This window comes from Falco biarmicus, chromosome 8, assembly GCF_023638135.1.
Source record: "Falco biarmicus isolate bFalBia1 chromosome 8, bFalBia1.pri, whole genome shotgun sequence".
Taxonomy (NCBI): Eukaryota; Metazoa; Chordata; class Aves; order Falconiformes; family Falconidae; genus Falco; species Falco biarmicus.
This window is the reverse complement of record NC_079295.1, coordinates 22,051,000-22,074,048: the sequence shown is the minus strand read 5'-3', so window position 1 is coordinate 22,074,048 and position 23,049 is coordinate 22,051,000. Positions and strand designations below refer to the sequence as shown.

Here is a 23,049-nt window from a genome sequence, read left to right as displayed (position 1 = left end):
AGCATCCTGAAGGGAACAATTTTGCAGAATGCATTGACATAAGGCATTTGGTACCAGCAGCTGAAAGCTGCAACTTTAAATTTCATAATCTTGTATATTATTTGAAGACAGTATTTACCTAGTTTCTTTTTCAGTTCTGTGTAACTCTTCTGGAACAAATTTATATATTTGTGCTTGGAGCATGCAAATTATAAGGCGGCACAGAGGCATTCTTCTTAGGGGTCTGCTATAGCAGGGAAAATACAAGATGGCCTTAATCTTAATGTTCTTAATTTATTCTGTGTACTCTCTTAAAATAATTACTTTTCCCATCACAGAATTACTGTGAACTTTAGCGTATTTTATAGTTATCTAAGTGGATAATACTGTGAGGCAATAGTTAAGATAAGAACAGACGAGCATACCCCGAATTCTCAGAGGTAGTTCTTTGCCAGCTCCAGTTTTAATGGGTATTAAATGCCTAGCTTCCCTTGAGCTCTCAATAGCAGGTTTAATTGGCAGCTGCTCAGAGTGGATCAAGCTGGAGTTTGATCATGACAGTTGGGCTAAAATATTTACTTCAAAAAGTTACGTTTCTGTCATCCACCACTACTGAAATTTGTCTTGATGTTCTCTTGTATAAATCTGAAGAAGGTAATAAATAAGATCATATACTTTTTAGGAAAATGCAAAAAAAAGGAAAATGTATAGTAAGAGCTTAGATTTTGTAATAGTCACAATCTGTGCAGAAACAAGGAAGGATTCAGTGCTTATATACTGTGCTAAGTTGTGACCTGTGTTGATATTAAACAGTATTCTGTAATTGTCACAGAATTCTTTCATTAACAAATATTTAGTAACATTTGCTTATTTCATGGGTTTTGTTTTGTCTCATTAATTGTTTCTGGTGTGTATGTTTTCCTCATAAGAATGTCTTTGTTTTTCCTGATGACACCTTTGAGGTTTTGTGAAATTGTTCTGTGTTTGGTCGCATCTGATGACCACAGAAAAAAGAACAAGTCAAAGGTTCATGTTTTTACATTTAGCTTACACATTAAAAATATGCATGTTTAAAACCAGGTTAAAAATAATACATTTGTAATTTTCTTATTTACAGCTGATGAAAGTTAAGTATAATTTTTACTTTTCTGGTTAAGTATATTATGCACTGAAAGAATCCTTGAAGAATAACTGCTTGCTTTACATAGACTTCACATTTCTGTATGTAAATAAGAAAAAAATTGCATGGTTTAGTGTGGATTGAATTCAGCTGCATTGAAGTAAAACCATTTAAAAGTACAAACTAATTAAAAAATGGTTCTTTTTATCCATGAGACTTTGTTTGTGCTTTGTGTGGACTTACTGTGTTTATATGTTCTGTATGTTTGTATTTTTTATTTAGGATGTAGATGAAGAAATTGAAGCAGAATATAACATTTTGCAGTTTCTTCCCAATCATCCTAATGTTGTTAGATTTTATGGGATGTTTTACAAAGCAGATCAGTATGTGGGAGGACAGCTCTGGCTAGTACTTGAGGTAAAAACATTTTGATAACATTACATCTTAACTAGCAAATGTCGTTGGGTTTCTGTTTTTCATTGGCAGAAGAGTCACAGGCTATCATGATTGCCCTATAGGGGCTGTTAATCAAAGGGCTGGTGGTAGATGATGTGTGATAGCCTACTGTTGAAAATGACATCCAAACTTAAAAAGTTTGTTTAATAGGGAATGTCCTCACATTTTATTTCTATTCAAGCTGCTATGTTCAGCCTCCAAAACAAAAAAACGCTTTTGCTAAGAATGGTTTGGCTAAAAAGAGCTTGAATTTTTTCATGTTGGAGGAAACATTAGATAAGACATTTCTTTAAACTTTTAGAGAGCTCAAGCACTTGAGAGGAATGCAAAAGACAATGAAGTAGTAGCATAGAGGGCAGTTAACATGCTGCCTATTGCAAAAGTGAACAGAGAAAATGTAATGGGAAAGTCTGTTTTATGGTAATTCAAAACTAGAAGCTAGTTGTTGGAAACGTAGCACCAGAAATGCCTGCTACTAACTCTTCTTGTTCAGTGGCAATCAGTACTCTTGCTATGAAAGTGTATTTTGGTGATCTTGTTGCCACTTAAGTGACTGCCAAAGATTGTTGCAAGATGAGCATTTCTTCTAGATGTTTTCTAGGCTTAATTAAGACAGAGCTTTGCATAGACTGATGAGCAGTAACAGACCATTCAAACATTTCTCTGTTATATCTAGACCAGTAAAAGTTAGTGTTCGTTTTAATTACTTTTTTTTAAAAAAAAATTTACTTTATTTTTAATTACTTTAGTTACTTTTAAATAACTTTTTAATTACTAATAATTTTAGATATTCCACTCTCTGTTCTTGAATGGTGACTGGAATCGGAATAAGGAATCTTCATTTCTGCTTTAAGTTTTGGAATCCCAATAATACATCTAACTTCTATCTGTTGCAGAATTATGTAGCTTGATTGAAAACATTTGGATGTGTTTAATCTTAAATTTCAGTAACTATTAAAAAAGGAGCTTTAATATTTTTATTTTGATACTGTTTTTTCTGTATGCCTGCTGGCTTTGTGTTGAGTTTGGCCTTGGTTTCCCATGTGTTTTCTTTTTTTAATACAAGTGTAGTGTATCCAACAATTGCATCACATGTGGTATTATATATATATTGATATTCTGTATATTCTATATAACAAAATTTTAACAAAGTCATGACGTATTCTATGTAACAAAATTGAATATAGAATCTGAGAGAGTTAGGTGTTTGTAGAGACCTTATCAATTAAGTATGTTCATTTCAGGTGTGTTTTAGTGCACATTACTCAAAGTATTGAAAGAAATATGACATTTAAAAAATTGTGATTTCCTTATATGGATAAATTTACCAGACAAGGCAAACTATTTCTTGCCTTGGAATTTAAATGCAACTTTATGTATGTGTAGCAGTTAATTTTTATATTATAAATTAACGACACTTTTTCAGTAAAAGGAATATATAAAGTACTCAGACTTTGGTCCCTGAGTCTTTGATGAAATATATTGATTGGATGTGTATGACTTCCAAAATTTGTAATAAAAAGGTGCATTTTTTTTTTTCCTTTAGGCACAGTTTTGCCATGCTCACTCACTACAAGCAGGACCTTATTTTGAGAAATAACTAGGTTGAAGAAGGGTAGCAAAAGTGGACACCTTAAGTATTTTTATGATTGTGCAATTCCTGGACAGGTGTAGCACAGACAACTGTAAAGCAAGTTTCCCTACTTTTCCATCTAAATGTGCATCAGTCCACTTTATCACTTTATACCTAATGGTAATACTTTAAGTTTACAAGTTTATTTTGTCCCGGCCCTTTGACTGTCAAGAACAGTGTCACTGACAGCTGCAGTAGTGTTTGTGGGATGTATTTTTCAGTCAGTCATTCATTTAACATATGCTACCAAACAGCTGTCAGTCTGTATCATTTTTCAATGCCAAGAAGTCTGGGGTTTTTTTTTAAGTGAAGGCATACTTTTCTGTATTTTCATTTGCAGGCTAGAGATAAGTTTAGTACAACCTGTCTCAATAGAACATTAAGTGCAATAAAAGCAGTAAACAAAAATCTTAAGACTTAATGGCTTGTCAGCAAATAGTTAAGCTTGGAAAGAAAAACATGGGTTTTCTGCCTTGCAGTGATGAAATTCTCCTGTAAGTACATTTTATGATTAGTATTTAGCTGGATGCTACCACCTAATTTATTAAAAAAAAAAAGAAAAGATAAAATTCACTACTAATAAATTAAAAAGTGAAGTCATATTCCTGCAGAACTCATCAATGGTTTTAGTGATGAAATTTTGCTTCATGAACTTATTTTCATAAAGGATGTCTTGTTTATCATGTGATCTGGTCCTTTCCATGATCTAAAACTGTTAGGCTAGTGAAATTTTTTGATGCAAAGGAAAGTTAGTAATAAATGAAGGAAAATGTGGACATGATGTGATTGAACCTATACACAATCCATAAAGCTATTTGAGAGATGCAATTGTAGAACTTCTGGTTTGGTACCATTCTCCTGATTTATGCTGTAGTATTTTAAACTTAATACTGATAACATAAGAAGATCTTGTGTTAAAATGCATGTGATTTCTGTATGGCAGATACATTGGTAAGGGTGCTGGCTGCAAAAACAGGTTTAGAGGAAAAAATTCAATGAAGGAAAGGCAATCAGTTCTCCCACCTTTATGTTGTTGTTGAACAATTATGAATATTAAAAGTAAGAAAAGGACAGAGAAAGAGAAGAAAGGAAAGAAGCCAATAGTTTCTTAGAAGGGCATAGACAGTAAACTAATGGTGCGGGTGAAAACATATTTATAAAGATTCTGATTTTACTTTTTCTCCTCTTTTGATGTACAGCAGCCCATTAGTGGGAAATGCTTGCAAGAAGCTGCTTTTCTGGATCAGAATGTTTCATCTTAGTTGTTGGCAGCACATGGCATCAAACCTGAGTATAGAGATATGGTTTCTGTCTACTTTATATTGCCTGCCAGCAGCAGCATTGATAGAGCGAAAGTTTAAAATGGCTGTAATTTGTTGCCTACCAGTTATCAAGTGCATCCATCTTTTCTGTCTGGCCTTTTCTTTGCACAAAAGCAGTTTTTCAAAAAGACAATGCATGTGTTATTGTGAAAATACTTAAATAATGTAAATTTGACTTATAAATCCTCTTTTAACAGCAAGATACAGTCCTGTTCATAATATTTAGATTTTTAGTTACTTTTTATAAATTACAATTCATAGTCTTCAGTTTTCACTTCCCTCCCCCCACCCAGGCTGCTGTGATTTATTATTAACATTACTAATAAAAAATGTTCTAAGGTGGGGTGACAGCATAAATAATTGCAAGGTAAAAATCTAGTTGTTCCCAGACTCGTGTTGTAGTGCAGTTTCACAAGGTAGATGTTTACAGCCTAAACAGTATATTGCGTAACGAAGGGCTTGTCTTGCTTTTCCCCTCCTACCCCCAACTCCCCCCCTTCACAGCTGTGCAATGGAGGTTCTGTCACGGAGCTTGTCAAAGGCCTGCTGAAGTGTGGGCAACGGTTGAACGAAGCTATAATCTCATACATCTTATATGGTGCTCTCTTGGTAAGGATGTTCATTGGGCTTGTAATGACAGCAGAGGGTGCAATTTACTCATTTCATACATACATTTTCCATTTATAAAGTATGGTAATGTTGATAATATTATGCGGGCTATTATAGTAGCAGGGGTTGTTTCAAGCGTGTAATCCAGTGCACAGATGTTTCTGTAGAGTATGTGCAGATTGTCTTCATTACATTCCTTAATAGTAGGGTAATTGTTTTTAAATAAGGGAGTAAACTTATTTTTGTTACTGCTGGTATATAGGGCCTTCAGCATTTACACAATAACCGGATCATACATCGTGATGTGAAAGGGAACAACATTCTCCTGACAACAGAAGGTGGAGTCAAGCTCGTTGACTTTGGTAATGACCACTTCCCATTTGTTTTCCTGATACATGCAGTTTAGCCAAAGGCATCAATTTACTTTCCCCTGGGAAGGCAGAATGCTATAGTGAGACACTTTTTCAAAAGGATACTCGGAATATTTTAAGAACGAAAAATGGAGAAGAAACCTGATACAGCAAGACTAAAAATTCTAATCGAAAATCAGTAAGAGACTTTTAACTTAAAAGCTTAAACGTAGTAATTTAAATATTAAAAATAATTCTGAAGGTACCATTTTATTTACAAAGCTCTTTTACATTTCACAAGGTATGTCAGTTTCAGGGCATTTGTCCTAATTTAAATTTAGATACTCTGTCCTTTGCATATGAAAAGGAAACATTCTTCTCTCATAAATGGCTTCTGCTAGCCTTAAGCATAATTTTTCCCATCTGAGCAGAAGGTAAAATGGTCCCATGGGTCCAAAACCCAACATCCATTTAATTTGTTATTATTGCTGTTAGATTTGAGTGTTGCCAGTCTGGAAACATCACAAGAAACAGGAGAGAGAGAAAGAGAGGCAGGCAGAGAGAGATACAAGTAGATAGAAAGGGACTTGGCAATAGAATTGCTGCCACTACTCACTTCAGCAAATTTTTTCCCATTTAAACATGCACTTAGAAAAATAAGAAATGAAAGTCCGTCAGATACGTATGCAATGGAATAGACAGTTTTATTAAAGGCAACAAACAGATTATTAGTTATATGATTTATTAAGGAATCCGTATAATGCATATGGTAATTGTCATTGAGAATAGGGTTGTGTGAATAACAGATATTTGTTTAGCAGTGCATGAAGGTAGAGAAAAATGTTCACAAAATGAGAGTAGTGTAAAATGGTTTGCCAAAAAACTCTGCAAATAGTAATAAAAAAAATATCAAAAAATATTAAATTTATGCACTGGAAAGGAAATTTAATACTCTAATTGTCATGGTATTATAAATTTAACATAAAAATCTATTGAAGATGCTAAAGTAAGTTGGGAAATGAGATACTTCAGTATCTTCTAGGGACAGAAATTCATTATGTTGAATGGTGAAGGCAACAATTAAAATAGTGCTGGGAGAAACATATGGCCTAAAGCAAAACTTCAAGTGAGTCCCTGACCTAGTACAAGAGAAGAAGATCCCTTCTCATTTGGGGGAATTTTGGCAGTATGATCTTTGTTTGTAACTACTCCATTCTGCAAAATGTTGGCTTTTCTCCCCCAAAGTCAAATGTTTTCATGAGATGTATCAAAGGCCTTAGCTGCAGCAGAAGCTAGGTTTAGACCTCTGGCTTCCATGGGCAGATCAGTGTGCTGCAATGCTAAGGGGCACATTCAAGGAAACAGGGAATCCCAGCCTTTGTGGTGTCCCATGGTTCTCTCTGATTCCACATTTAAGTTTTAGGGTGGGGTTTTTTTTCCTTTTAAGTTCAACAGTGATGCTGGAAAATCACAACAAATATGACTACCTCAGAAAAAGACATGAGTTACATCTCAAGTGTTTCCTGACACTTAACCGTTAGGAAGAACCAAGAAATGCCCACATATCTGTGGGTTTCCTGACTAAAGAAGCATTAGGCAGCAAGCTTTCATTAAGTTGCTATTTTTCCCCTCTAGCCCACTGCTGTAGGCATGGAAGGGACTCTGGGAATAAATTAGGTCTGATGACAGGTGATATTTTTTGTAGAACTGTTTGTCTTGTTGCAGAAAGTGGAAGATAGGTAGTAAGAAATGTGAGTTGAGGAGAAGGGACTTGCAGTTCAGACAGTTGAATGGCATCAAATTGGAGACTATTCTTGCTTCTGCCAGTGTTTCTCTGTGATATTAGGAGGTCACTTGAACCAAAATTTTTAAGCTGTCCACTCTGTTCCTCATTTTCCCAAGAGCCACTCTGAAACATCTTGTCCTCCTTTGCAGAAGAGCTAAGTGTTTTTGAACTGCAGCTGAGATCTATTACAGCTCTACTTGAGGCATGTGGAGTGTCTGAAAACTGAAAGATCTCAGATTAAGTACCCAAAACCAGTGGATGCTTTGGTTATTTTTAGGTTAATCCCTGGAACTAATAATCCTCTCCCATTTTGCAGGAATGTTAAGGAGATTTATTGTTTGATGAGGAGGGAAGGAAACATGTCAAAAGGAAAATAAAAATTTTAAATTTAGTATAGGATTGGGTATACTAAATAAGTAACTAGAACTCACATTGATGGAGATTAAAAAAATATTAAGTGACTACCTATTCAGTGAATGCTATCCATTCTATCCACAGAATGAGACAGAATCTTGAAGAAAAAAAAATTACTTAATATTCAGGGCTGTACATATGGATATTGGGTCACAGAGAAGATTACACAATTAGCCTTAATTGAGGCTTTTTTTTTTCCTTTATTGCATGACTGTAGAGCTTGCTTTTTCAATGTAACACACATTTCTTCCCTCAACTGCTCTCGACAGTATGATATATTTAAATAAATGTTGGTAACAATGTAAGTCGACCCAAAATGTCCACAACTTATAATTCATTTACAGTCGTGCTCGCTCAGTCTCCTGCTGACTCCCTCTCTCAGCTCTTCGGTATTCTGCACTGTTTGGGAGTGTCCGTAGGTAGCAGCTACAAATTCAGCTAGCTGAAGAGAGATCGAAGTTAAATGCACAGAGGCTTGCTGTAGGTCCTAGCCATTAACTGTTTCACAGCAGTACTCAGGAAATCACTGAAGACTTGCAATCACACTGACAAATGAAAAGTACAGAATTGAATGTTGGAGCCAGCAATTAAATTATTTAACTTACAAATCGTGAGTCCTGATTTCTTATTTATTGGCATCAGGCATTGTGTATTACATGTTTCTGCCTGTTTTTGTTTTTGTCTCTGGGCAATGCCATAGGAACAGAGTGCTGTGGTTTTTGGTTTTAAACAATGTTAAGGTGAAATAGGTTTTTAAATCAATATTGGGTTTATGTCAACTTTTAGAAATGCTCCTGAACTGTACAATTCAATTATATGTTGACCAGAGCACAGGAGAAGATTTGCAATGAAAGTTCATTCTGATTTGTTAATGTTGTTTGATTTCACTCTAGTTCTTTCTTCCTTTTTTCAGCAGTGCTTCAGTAGTCCAGCCCCAATCAGCGAAGCACTGAATCACAAGCTTTGTTTTAAGCATGCGCTTAATTCCCTAAGTACAAGCCACAGCACGAGCTTGAGCTTCCTGCTTTTCTCAGTAGAGAAAGGTTTAAGCAAGTGCATAAATGTTTTGTTGAACAGGAGCCTCTGCAAATACTCTAGTGACCAAGTTTCCTGCCAGTGCTGTTCAGGGAGTAAATTTCTGAAGCAGAAGGTTTGAAGTCAAGTCATAATTTGAATAGTTCCTGTTTGTACTCATGAAGACAGCAGAAGTCTATCATATTTAGGTGCCAATTGAATTTTCGAGTTTGAATGAAAGTGTTTCACTCTGAAAGTTGTTCACAAAAAACCTCTCAGCAATTCTGAATGAAAACAGCAAGCTGAAATGAATCAAAGCATTCAGTACAAATGCTGCACCTACTTTGGCCAGGCATTCTGCTGCTGTACTCCCAGGCTTGGGGTTTGTTTTCCAGATACTTGAAATAAACCAATGAGATGACAGAATGAATTTGAAGCCAAGTTTTTTGGATCTGTTTTATTGCAGGTGTTTCAGCCCAGCTTACCAGCACACGGCTGCGTAGAAACACCTCAGTGGGAACACCCTTTTGGATGGCACCTGAGGTAGGCAAATGTTCCTATCTGGGTCATCTCCATTCGTCGCAATGTACATTTTGTTGCCACTTCCACATAGTGGGAGAAAAGGCTCTCTTTTCTTCCCTCCCCTGTGGCTGTGTTTCTACTTTATATCTAGTTCAGTAAAATGAATGTAATATTAGAATATACAAAATGGATTTCTAATAATCTTCATTATTTTCGTCTCTGTGATGTTTCCATAAAAGTACAGATAATCTTCAAATAACTGAGGGTTTCCTTGAAAATTTTATGACTTTCCAATGAAATACTGTATGTTTTGGTGTGCCTGTCTGTGCCTCTAAATACAAACTGAGAGGAGAAGCAGGAATTCCTGCATTCCTGTCTTGCAATGGGACTCTGCAAAACCCTGACCCAGCGATGTGTTCTTTAAACTTTATCATTGACTGGGGACCTACACACTTAGGCACATGACCGAGCATAGATTAAAAATGGAGAAAAATAATCTACAGGTGGCCTAGCCAGGTGTCTTAGAACATATTTTACATACTACTCTCCAGACAGAACCCTTTTCCTTCTATTTCGTGAAGGTCTAGAAAGTTTTAACACACTGTTGAACTGTCCCTTACGTACTTTCCCTAATTTTGGGGTGAAAGATGTTAAAATATTTGCCCTCCCCACTTTAAGAAACAGAAAGTACTTTTGTAAGGTATAGATCATGAAATTTAAAAATAGGGAATGAAAAAGGAGTTGTTTGTTTGTAAGTTGCTAAACATTCATAACAGTAGCAGCCTCATTTATGTTGAAGACCATTAGACTTACTCAAATTTTGAGGAATTTGGGAAGGATTTTGCATCTGTTACAGATGCACACAGATCTCTTTCTGTATGTCAAACATTAAAAGTCATTCAAACATTTGGTTTAAAACATTTTATACTTTTTATATATCTGTTTCTGTTGCTAAGGAAGGCTGATTATAGCTGAGCAGGGAAAAGAAGCTGCTGTAACGGATCCAAAATTGATCTTGCACAGTCTCACAAAGAATGGTTGATACTTTATCATCTCCATAACAACCAGTTTACGTCACAAAGGAGACACAAGATACCTTAGAAACCACTGTGCAAGCATTATTTATGGAATCACCTTGGTTGGAGACATTCTGAAACCTTTATAAAATACTCCTCTAGGCAATAATGGACATACTATGAAATATTTTATTGAACTCTGATTATTAGAAGTTATTTTTACACTACTGTTTTATCTGAATAATTGCCATCAAAGGCAGTAATTGCACAAAATTTCTTTTCCCATCATGCTTGAAATTACTCATTCTCAAGATAAAAAGCCAAAGAAATAAGCAGGTTTTGATCTGAAAAATTTTGACCTGAAAATACAACATGCGTGTAACCGAGATATGTTATGTGCATAGCACATCAGAACAGAAATAGAGCTAGCTTTGAATGCTTCCTTTTTTGAAAAGATTTGTCAAAATAACCAACCCAGTACCATAAGCATAGTAACTCATATCACACTTGCATGCCTGTGTGAGCCACGGTGATCAGGCTTCATAGATGTACCAATCTGCAAAACAGCAGTGAGATGCTCAGATGCCCATTATGCTGTTGTTGAAATGGCTTTTAAATGACAAGTTGCATAACATTCATGCTCAAGTCACTAGAGTTGCTTTCTTCATGATCATATGAATGACATATTTCAACAAACTTGCAAGGTGCAATTTACCTTACTTCTGGGGAGATCTTTCTGTTTTTAAAATGTTCAGCCAAATTTTTATAGAAAGAGGAAACATCAGGACTGCAATAAGCTTAAAAACTCTGCTTGGGTAACAGCTTATTAGGAACAGTGTCTAGATGCAACTGTGGTGAGACCAGTAACAACTAGAAAAGCATTTAACAGTAGCAAAAAAGCTTGCTGCCTAAAGGTTTTGATAGCATAGAATCTATGTCAGACCCAAAAATACCATAAAATAACAGAACAGGAATGAATTGTTACTAATAAGAGAAATAGAAATCGTGAAGACTAGGATTTTTGATTTTTTTAAATTTTTTATTTAAATTGGACTTTTACTATCTGTGTGTGAAACATAGCAGCCTCAGTCAATGCATAAGGCAATCATAGGACCTCATCTTATCAAAGGGTGAGAAAGATGGCTTTAATCTGAAGGGGGAATGGAGAGGGGAGATGAAAAAGCTTGGCTTGGAGGAAGAGACTACAGCAGTGCTTCAGAGAAATGAATCTTGTCAAACGAAGCTGACAGGGAATATTTTCCAGGAATTTCTGGGAAAATAAAACCTGGAGAAGAATGATGCAAGATTATTCAAGCTGACAGATAGGAATAACTGAATATAAGCAGGAGACAAATATGCTGGGAACTAGAATCACTAGATCAGCCTAGATCAGGAACAGTCTGCATAAGAAGGAAAACCATTGTATTTTATGGTGAAGTTTGAAAAATATATCAAAGGAATTATATGGCATGGCACTTGCAATAGCAAAAGTTCACAGGGAAACAGCAGTGAGGGAGGATGATGTAAGGTGTTCTGTTAGTTCAGTGTTCTTACCAGTAGCATGAAAACCAGCAGCTTTGAATGACTTGAATATCTTACAGGGCTTTTTTTTTTTTTTTTTTTTTCTGATGACTGTGAGGCTTGTTTAGCAGCAACAGGACAAATCAAAAGGATTTGCCCTTGAGCATTTGTTTTGAGCAGAGCATGTAAATTGCAAAAATTTTGCTGAAGAATGATAATACAGGGAAAAACTAGGCTGTGTGGAAGCAATGGAGGAACTTAGCAAGGATGAGTCAGTTTGAGAGCAGTGTAGACTCACTGAACATCAGTCATTACTGTTTAACCTAATGAGTATTGTCTCATACAAACATAGACATGCAGAAACTGCAACACTGAATACTGGCATGCCAAAAAAAGAGATAAATAAGGCAAGATAGTTTAAGTATGGAGGATGTTTAAAGTTGCCTGTTGCCAAACACTGAAGTTACCTAAAATCTGCTTCTATCATGCTGCAATAAATTGTGTTGAAAGCTAGCAGGAGGAATTGGTTTTGAAACTTTTCAACTGAACTGTCTTTACTTCTCTAGTTCTAAACCTTAACGCGTCTTGTGTTCAGCCTTCAGTGCAGAACCGAGCAAAGTCTAGTTCAAGCAGAATTGCAGTTTTCCTTTTTCCCAAACATTATCATGATCTAGCTGGAAGCTTGACTCTTGAAACAAGCTTTTAGAATCTGAATGTGTTGTCTTTGGCCCAGAACTAGTTTTAAGAACAGAAATAGAAAAAGATACCTGAAGTCAGAAAGAACTGGAGAAATACTGAAGATAATTTAAAACCACAGGGAGTATGCTGTTATATTTTACTGATAACTGCTAAAAAATGACAATGGTGCATGCAAACTTAGGTTTTAAAAGGAACATAATTAAAACTTTTGATCCTTTGAAGAATTACATGTTGAAATATGACACATGACAGTAGGAAAGGCTGAGACATTGGTAAAAGTATCATGTGAGTTAACCAGAGGTAAAATCTTGGCTCTGTTTTGCTATTGATTTCAGAAGGATTTCAGATGTCACAGTATTATTTAAAGATGTGCCAGCTCTGTATTTTGGATATTTGTTATCATCCTTCCAAGATGAAGTAATGATCAGTAAGACTGCCCCAGAGACAACAGATTGTTCTCCTTCCCCCTGCTGAATCGAGGCATACTTCCTGGGATAAAATTCGGTACATATGAACATCAGAATAAATTTCTGAAGTGTTAGAACAATAAGTGACTAGTTTAAATTGGTTTTCTTTTTCTAATGTTCCTTTCTATTTTTTTAAACTTTCAATCTGATCATATGTGTGTGCAATGAGACTAATCCTGAAACAATGAGTATCTGCATTGTTTCAGTACAAAACTGTGTCTCTACTTAATCTAAAGAAAAAGCAACCAAAAAGTAATCTGCATTAATGTAGTTGAAAAATATATAAAGGGGAAAATCTAATTTTGCAAAGACTCATAGCAGCTTTTCCACTGAAGTCAGTATTCATTACAGTAAGGGCTGTATTCAGGCCTTAGAAGGGGGTCAACAGAGTATCTTTTGGTAGATTAGGGCTGATTTCTCTTATTTACCTCTCTCTGTTGTAGGAGACCTGAAAAATTTACCAAGAAATCCATTTAATAGTAAATATATTTAATGTGTAGTTAATTGCTGACTTGGAAAAACAGTGTGGAAAAGATAGCATCACTAACCTGGGCTTATGTTTTTAATTAACTCTATAAACAAGTACAGTGATATATCCCACTGAAACTATTCAATATATTCTTGTTTTGTCACGCTTTAACCTAGCTTATTTGTCAGCCTTTTGCTTACATCATGGGACTCAAGGTCAGCATCTTCTTAATAGCTCTAGGTCTCTTCACTTTAATTCCGTACTAGCTAAAATTAGCTCTTCTGATATGCACATTTTCACTATACTTTTAAATGCCAACTAAGCATGGCATTTTGTAAATGCTGCTTTATAATGAACTGTAGGAATCCACTTAGTATAAATAGGGTATAGATTTCAAGAATGTATGTAAAGTTATTCTTAATAAAATACATTTAAAACCAGTTGTACAGTGAAACAGTATGCATATTTTGTGATAAAGATACATTAGATTCTATGCATCTTCTCTAATAGGAAAATTTAAAAAATATTTCCTTGTAACATCTTCCATGAAGGTATAATAACTATACTCGTACAGCTAATGGTAAGATAGATTACTGAATTAGCTCGTATTACAGGTTGGGTTTTTTACCTAGTGAATGAGATAAGATTGAAAACCAACTTACAAAAAAATAACTGATTGTCCTTGCAAGGAACTTGACAAATGGGAATAGAGAAAACTTCTGCTGCTTTCACAGAATTTATGTTTATCTGGCATAATGATTAGTTACTAGTGAAATACTGGAAAATCCCACCCATCTAGTGGGTAAAAACAATCAATGCTATAAATAAATGGTAAAAAAGAATGGTAGCATTAAATCATTCATAACATATATTTTTATTACATTTTGATTTGAACAATTGCTTGTTTGACATTACTATATTTATGATAGTGTACTGAGCCTATGGTGTAAAGGAATTGCCTACTTGGCATACATTTTGAAATCAACATCCTGCTTTCAGTAGTTATAGTAGTGGAACACCACGGTGTGTTAGAAATTATTTTGAGGGAATATTAGCTGTCCTCTTGAAATGCAGTGCTGGGTCTGAGTGCAGTCCTGTGGTACATGTGGTAAATAGGTGTGGCCATGCTGGAGAGGCACTACTATAGTGTAAGTATGGGAAGGCAAGGGGAGAAGTGGTGGGAACCATTGCTCTAAATAGATAGGGCAAGACTGTGGAAGAACTGAGGGACACAGGAAGTGAAATGACTTGCTTAAAGACTTACAGCAGGTCACTGGGAGAACGTGGGATAGAATTATGTCTCTGAATGGCTATGTGTGACTAAAATGCTATAGTTGTGAGATGTCACCTTCTGAGAATTGACTGGCCTGATTTAAACAAAATTATCTTTTGGGGAACATAGGTCTTTAAGAATTTAATAAAGAAAGAAAAGAAATGGCAGTTTCTGCCCTGGGGTTTTTTTTCTCTCCCACTTTCTTGATTTTCTGTGGCTCTCAAACCCAAGCTTTAACAAGCTGCAGTAGCAAGAAGTTATGATAAATTTGCTTAAAGTCCAGAAGGAAAGCAGTAGAATTCAGAAAGTGGAATTGGAATACATAGGTTTCTTTAAAGGAGATGACACACAGACGAGGCAGAGTATGCAGCAGGACAGCACCAGCAAGCTCTCCCTGTAGAGCTGGGCCTGGCAGAATTCATCACCACCTCCTTTGCCTCCAGGAGAACTGACCTCCTTATGGGCTAGCATGGCAGGAGGGGGGTGAAAAGGACATGGCAGCTGGATGGAACCTCAGGGAACTTGCCAGTAACCTTGATAACATGACCATAATCTTGTGAAGGGATGTGGCAGGACTGCAGATGCTTCTGTTTTGTTCTAACTTAAACAACAGCTATGGAGAGGTTGTAAAACTTCCATGTAGGGCATTTAAAGATTAAAAAAAACAAAGCAAAACAAAAAAAACAAAACCAGCAGAGAAAATAATTTCAGTACCACACTGATCTACAGCAAGATCCCTACATGAAATGTATTTACTTGTGAGGCTGGAGTTGCCTCTGAATTTTCAGTTGCTTTGTGAAACACCTTTTACAAATCTGTGTGAGTTGTGTAGTGTCTATCTTTGTTGCTCGGGAGTAAATCTGTGGGTCAGAGACAAAATGTGTCAATGACGTTGAAGCTGTGATGATCTCACAGTATAAAGCAAAATAGATTTGTGTGCTCGAAAGCTTATCTGTTTTTCCTCACTGTATCATTTGGTCTAATAAAAAGTATGGTTCCCTACAAATGTAGCCTGCTGACAGAGCAGTTTAATGGTGTCAGGATCACCTGGGTGAGTTTAAAAATAAAAATTGATTACTCACAGCTGTTAAAACACAATTTAATACTTGACATAATTAATTTTCAATCAATAAACATTAACTGTGATAATCACTCATAAGAATTATTTAAAATACCATTACTTTTTATTTAGGCAACATTTCTAACAATATACTAATTTTCAGAAACAGCATGGAAAAATTTCTATGATGTTAATAAATAAGGAACTGAAATACAAATAAGAAAATGGGAGAATATGGAACCAATTTCAATCACAAATTTGCTCTTTTTTAAATTATGTGAATGTGCTTGAGGGGAGGGAGAGAGGGAAAGAAGTAAGGGAGGGAGAGAGAGAGATAAGTGTCACTTTGGTTTGGATAATTCAGTATCCCCAGTGCTGCTAAATGCTGTCATGAAAGACTTCCCCCCCACCCCAATGCACAGGAATTAGAAGAATATTTAATATTACATTTCCTGTGTAGATAAATTGAGTTGGGTTATATAGTGGCAGATGGAGCACAGAAGTTCAGTTGGTTTATTTTGACTTGCATTTCTAATATTTTTTTCTCCTTGTAGCAAGGATAACAATTTTGTGCCACATTCATTTTACATACGCAGTGCTTTTCAGCATTGTGCTCGCACACCTCATAAGCTGCTTAGTAAGGTACGTCAGCTGAGTGCAGCACCGCCTTTCTTCAGGAGCATCAACCTTTTTAATTCCAGACTCCTTTCTGCGGGTGGGTCACCAGCGCTAATTGTGTAGCAGTCGTCTCCAGGTAGCACATCTGTACTGCTATTATTGGTTTTGTGTATGCTTGCAGCTGTACTTTGTACGTGCACCGTATATACTGAGGCAAAATGAAAGTGAGTTCACTTGTAATAATTCTGGTTAAACTTAAAGGGGGTTGATGTGTTTTTCTTCAGCTAAACATATGTATAGCTTCCTCTCCGTGAGCAAGTCATTATGACCACTGTACAAATAACAGGTAGTTCTCTGTATTGCCTCTTTTTCTTCTTTTAAATCCACCTATGATCTACTTATGGGCTTGCTGAATTTCCAAGAAATCTTTGCATTGATTACAGAACAAGTAGAATTGTATCCTTGAATATAAAGTCTTGTGTATCTCTTTGGAGTTTTGTGTGTAGAAGTGATAAATCACACAGAATGCCTGATCACTGGCTTCTTGAAATTCCCTCCAGTTAGTGTGACTGATTTGTTTATGCGCTGCCTTTGCCAGACCAGTGAATTCTCCCCCACCTCACCCTGTCCCAGTGTGACCGTCAGCACAATTAGTGTTGACAACTACTATCATACTGTCTGTTTCTCCGTGTGGGGTTTAGATGCTTTCCATGCTACGGCAGTACGGCTGGGCATGAAATTGTGATGAAATTACAACTAATACAAAAGGTGGCAGCCTGTCTCCTTTGTAGCCTGGGCCACTGTGTGCACATAACCAGCCCATGCCGAAGTGAAGGACTTGGTGCTTATTCCCATGGTGTTTACTGGCAAATCTCAAGATTAACTACATCACCCCCTGAAGCTTTGGCATGAATGTAGTGTTTGCAGCAAAGCAAGCTACCTTTTCATTTTTGCTTGTAGAAGCAGGAGAGGATTTTGCTGGATATAAAATAGGTACAGATGTGATGATGCTTTTGGACAAGGTAGTGAAAGGAAGTAGCATTTTCTTCAGTTTCAGATCATTTCTTCTGGGCTCTCTGTCTTCATGCCCCACTGGGCACTCTCAGCTCCAGAACTTGGACTGAAAAGGACAGGTGTTTCCAAAATTATCTCTGAGTTCCTGATAGAGACAGGAACATAATAAAAGATTAGTCAGTGGCATTTTCCCTTTTTTATTTGGCTTTTAGAGGTTTTTCTTCTGCAGGGAGTTGCAATAGTTTTAAAGGCAAAACAGAACTGGGGCATTCCCAAGGACTTAGCTTGTAAACTACGACTGGGAGAACTCTTTCCTCTTCAGATTTCAAGATTGAGTGTTGTCTGCTAGCCAACATATAATGCAAACTGCCAATGTGCACCTTTCATCAAGGAAAAAGCTGTAAAATTTGATTATTGCTTTAAAAATTAAAATTAGTAGCATTTGTGTTTCTCTTAGCGGTGCATAGGTTGGTAAGATTCTAATAATAAATCCCACAGAAATCAAAAAGTTGTTTCAAACCAAAGTGATCATTAAATCTATATACATGTTGCATACTAGGTATTGGAAGAGCAGTTCATTTTCTATGTTTTCTGTGAGGCTGATCTCATTATAGTCAAGCTAACTGTCTAAAATACCTGGGTTGCATGGTCCGCTGGCTGAATTTTTATAAACAAAGAGAATGCAGATTAAGGGGAATATTTTTCTAAAAGAATCACTGCAGACTCTGATATTAGAACGGAGTAGATTCTGGTAGTGTTTAATTCCCCTTGGTTAAAGTGCCATTATTTTGCCACAGTGTCATTTTATTACCATGTACCATATTTACTGGAGATGTAGCTGTTAGTGGGGGAGCAGAAGATGTACAAAAATGCAATATACAATCCTTTATCTTTGGTAGGTAATACATTGTGAAGCTGAGAAAACTTCAAAGACATTTTTTCTTTTTTTAAAACGGCTGTTGCAACATACTTTCTTTTTCCCATCCACTATGAGCACTGAACACTCAGATGCTTATAGTATTTTAGTGTAGGTTGTTAAACTTTCTAGGACTGAGATGCACAGCACGTGTTGCTGTCAGCTTGTCATTAGAAGCAACTGTTATGTGCTTATAGAGGAAAAAGTAGTGATGTCTTTAAATGTGGGAGACCAGCTATGTTTATGGCACTGCTGATGAAGTCCAGTGTGACTTTGAGCAGGTCCTTCTTTTCCTTCCCTTGAAAATGAAAATATATTCCTCTGCATCATAGAGGTTGAGAAAAATAGACTAGTATTTGCAAAGGGCTCAGCACACTGATGAGAGCCAGGCAACTTCTGAGGTAGGCATTTCCAGGAGCTGGGCTATAGCAGCTTTTCAACCAAGCAGGTAAGTATTTTCATGTGTTAAAAAAGGAAGGAGAACACAGCACATTTTATTTGTCATATATGGATAAGTTACAACTTCTGAGTCATGGCCCTGAAAGCTGAGTTGCATGAATTTTTGGGGGGGGTTGTTTTTTGGGGATTTTTGTTGGGGTTTTTTTTGCTTTTTTGAGGAAGTGCCCTTAGGTATACAGATTAATTGGAGGACTATATAAAGAAACAAAAATAATGGAGTAATAGAAGCTTCCCTTTCAATCTCTGAGCAAAACTGCAATGAAGTTCCAGCCAACACCAAGTATGACCTCTTTAGAATGTATTATTTAAATATGTCTGATGGATCTCCACACTGACTTTCTCACAAGTTTTTACATCAAATTTAATTTCTTTCCTTTTCTCTGAAGCACAGTATAAGAAAATGAAATGATCATATAGGCCTCTGAAATAAGGGGGGTGGTTTAAAGTACTCTGCTTGAGTTGCGTAGAATCCTATCTACTGCATAGTAAAACATCTTTTTCAAAAGTAAGAGAGATCTCTGGGATGAGATCAAGGCTCTAATGAAGGCTTTTAAGAATGATTTCAGAGCTTTTATTTGAGACATTCTGTTGAAGAGAAGGGAGATGGGAAAACGATCTTCATGTGACAATATGAATACAACACTGTATTAGCTAACAAAGCTCTGTCTCTTCAAGCTGAAGAAAAAAAATCCCTGAACCCTCTTTTGCAGTGCTTACTTTCATTTTTCCCTATTCTGTTTATTTGATAGTTGATGTGTAGGGGAATGTGTATGCATGTTTTACTCGGATGGTTTGCAGACTTTTTGCTGACCATTTCATTGTGTCTTACAGATCAGTGTTCCTCAGACAATAGTTGGGAAACACTAGTCTAATACTCTAGCCAAAGATTCTTTGACATATAGCAATAAAGGGGAAATACCACCATCAGTATAGAGTATGAAAAAAAATTTCTTTGGCATACTAGCCTGAAAAAAAACTGAGAAGGAAGGGGGAAGATCTCAATACTTGTCAAAACATTGATAGAAAATTCAGGAAAGGTCTTAATTTTTCCGGACTGATTTGCTCTAGGAAAAGAACTGAACTATTAGTATACAGCAAAGGAATTAACTAATGTCCAAGTTTACTGCCAAGAAAAAAGAAAGGTGGTATTTTAACTAATATGTTTAACACCCCTGATTTCTGATAAAATAGATGAAGAGTGCTGTATGATGGGGTTGTGAGTCCTAGAGTAAGAGAGGGACAGGCTGTATGGGCCTGTTGGATAGAATCTCTGCCAGAGGTGGGAACGCCTCTGTTAGGTGCAGCTTATGGAGAAAGTAGCCAAGAGGTTAAGTTGGAATCAGCACCTTCTCCAGGAAAGTTTTCTTTACAGCAGGCTGTGAGTGGCTCTTTGCTAGCAGCTACCTGGGGTGCTGACTTGCATGTTGGCATCTCTGCAAAGCATTGTCCCAGACTGAAGCCCCAACACAAGAACTCAGAAATAATACAGAAGTAAAAAAAAAAATAATAAAATAAATCTCTGCTAGAACATAGATACAGCCACCCTTGCTGTCAGAAGTTCTGTTTATCTTAAGAACAAATTTGTAACAACACTTAAAGCTAGGAGAAAAATCATCCGATACTAGCAGTATGTGGGGATCTGACAAATTTTAAAAGCAGTTGGTCTAATTGATGAGATTTGCGAAAAGAAACTTGAGACAGGATTCTAAAACATGGTAGAATAAAAGGCAGTGAAGCTGCGATTTTTGTCTCATCCCTTTGCAAGGGGAAGGGCTAAATTTAAACTTTAGTTTGAATCTCACATTTAGGTGCAGAAATGTTTCCAGTTTATATGAATAGTTAGCCTATGATTAGGATGCCAAGGGTGGGTTAGCTGGAAATGTGCATCAAGTTTGTGATGCAGAACAGTTCTGATGTCCAAGGAGAGATTCTGTTAACGTCAGTTTTTCTTAGACAAGGTATGTAGTATGTTAATGAAGGGTTTTTTTAAACTATTCAAATCTAGTAGAGACAAACTTAAAAAATATATTGGCAGAAATGACTGATGGAATATTCTTATCTAAAAAATAGCTGTGCAAATCAGCCTATCCTCATGAATACTTATAGAAGTTAATAAGAATAACATCAATAGGGTTCTCTGCTGTTGTAATAGGTTTCTGTAAGAAGTGCTTTGAAAAACAGAATTTAGTAGAGTGATGTTCTTTGTATAGATTATTTGAGGCATCCCATGAAGGTTAATGTAGTTTTAAAAAGAGGGAGATTGTTTTTAAAGAAAGCAAATCTAAACGAAGTTTTAATTTACTGTTACAATTTTGTGGGGTTTTTCCTAACTGGGATATACAGGCAAAGAGATTAATTTGAAAACTACATAGGATTTTAGACATGATTCAAAAAAGTACCTTCATGTCACACTAGGATGGCGTGAGTTGTACATTAGGTTAAAACGTTGTTTTCTTTTTTCTGATAGGTCATTGCTTGTGAACAACAGTATGACTACTCGTATGATGCTCGATGTGACGTATGGTCCTTGGGAATAACAGCTATTGAACTGGGGGATGGAGACCCTCCTTTATTTGACATGCATCCGGTGAAAACCCTTTTTAAAATTCCAAGGTATGGCACTAGATGGCTCTCTTCACTCACTAGTTTGTTCAAAGGCAATCTATACAAAGGAGAAATACTTGGTAAATGTATGTACTTCAAATTGTAAGAACGTCTTATAGGAAAAGACATTACAAAGCTGTAATATTAAAGACTACTTTTTTTTCAACCTGACTTCTACTATAATTTATATTTAGAATGCCTTGAAATGATAAAGACTTATGTATTTATAGTATTCTTATTTTAGAACATAAAATCATATAATATCAAGGCACCTCCCTTCAAAAGTACTTTTCTTAGCTACTATTGATGAAAGCATTTGTTTCAAAAGAGGAAGAAGCCAACATCTGTAACTGTTGGATAACATTTTAAAATGTTATTCCAAGAGTCTTAGGCTTGTTTTACTGTGGAAGAAAACCACACAGGTTTGACAGTGCTATAAAGCAGTTGCAGCAAACTGTAGTCATAATTTATTTTTTCATTTACCCAAGGATGTTAAAATGTGAAGATTTGAATTGCCATACGTGGATATGAAAAAGGGATAGAATTTCCCTCTATGTATAGTTATTTAAATCAGCTGTATTATTTCATGCTCTCTATTTTTGGTTTGATTTTTTTGAGTTTTCCTGAATAAGTTGAGATTGACAGTGTAAAGTAGAGTTTAACAACAGAACAGTTGTAATAATAGAAGAAATATAGAAAGAATTTGTCTGTCATTGATTAGACTGGCATATACTTGTCTTTTCCATATCTTGCTCATAAAGAATTGCCAGTGACTGATAACAGTTTAAAACCTTCAGCAATACAAGTGTTTGACCTTTTGTTATCTGCACAGTTATCATAGGCTTTTAAAATTTCTTCTGATTGCAATTTGCATTTCTGATTAAGTCTATTTATATGCAGATGAAGTTGTGCTGGGTTCTGCATCATACAGTTATCTCCTCCTACCCAGCTCGGATGTGAACTGCCACCACAGTTTCCAAAATTGTTCATATTGAAGCAGAGGTTCATCTTGTTGCCTTTGCACAAGTGTAAAACAGGTCCTGGCAACGACAGCAATTAAGGCAGCAAGAGGGGCAGATTACTAAAGCAATGTCTATAAATTTTATCAACATTCAGAACAGTTTAAAAGGACAGAAGTCATACCAAAAGTAACAGGAAACAATAGGTAGATCCATAGAATAGGGCACGTAGAGGCTTTGATTTCTATCTGTAGTTTATCTTTCCCTATTTGCTGTCGCATCTCTGCATGACACAGATAATTCACCTTTGTTTTGCTATCTAATGAATTAAATAATGGGTGTATTTACTGAATAGAATGGTAGCAATTTTTAAGTCAAAAGATTTTCCTCTGCTTTGCATTTTATGAGTTATAACTCTGCTACTGGTAACTATGCATTCACATTAGATAAAGTAGACTATGATGAGTGCTGGATGGCATAAGGGCCTGGGGTATAGGAGCTAGAGCTTCTCTCCTGTTACTTTTTTGAAGTCAATTCAGAGGGATAGTAAATATGACCAAAAGGTGCATTGTTTAGAAGTAATCTTAGTACAGTTCCCAATATCTGTGCTGCAATTCACACATTTTAAACAGTGTTTTCAACATGAGCACTGAGGCTTTTCTCAGGTTGAAAGTATTTCTTGCAAGCACTGGCTGTTGAGTGCTTAAGCAGCGACATACAGAAGCATTGTAGCTCACCTTCTGAGACTGTTCAATCCAAAATCCTCTGA

General features: G+C 36.1%; 1 protein-coding gene across 12 annotated transcripts in view; it reads left to right on the top strand.

Moving 5' to 3' along the window:
• MYO3B (myosin IIIB) overlaps positions 1-23,049 on the top strand; it is a 207,597-nt gene that overhangs the window by 27,652 nt on the left and 156,896 nt on the right. For all 12 annotated transcript variants that reach the window (XR_008823672.1, XR_008823674.1, XR_008823673.1 and 9 more), the window contains 5 exons: positions 1,382-1,516; positions 5,015-5,119; positions 5,382-5,481; positions 9,150-9,226; positions 21,185-21,330. Coding sequence is in view for 8 of the 12 variants with exons in the window: in XM_056350236.1 (XP_056206211.1) it covers positions 1,382-1,516; positions 5,015-5,119; positions 5,382-5,481; positions 9,150-9,226; positions 21,185-21,330 (563 nt within the window). In the remaining 4 variants the exon portion in view is untranslated. The remainder of the gene's footprint in view (positions 1-1,381; positions 1,517-5,014; positions 5,120-5,381; positions 5,482-9,149; positions 9,227-21,184; positions 21,331-23,049) is intronic.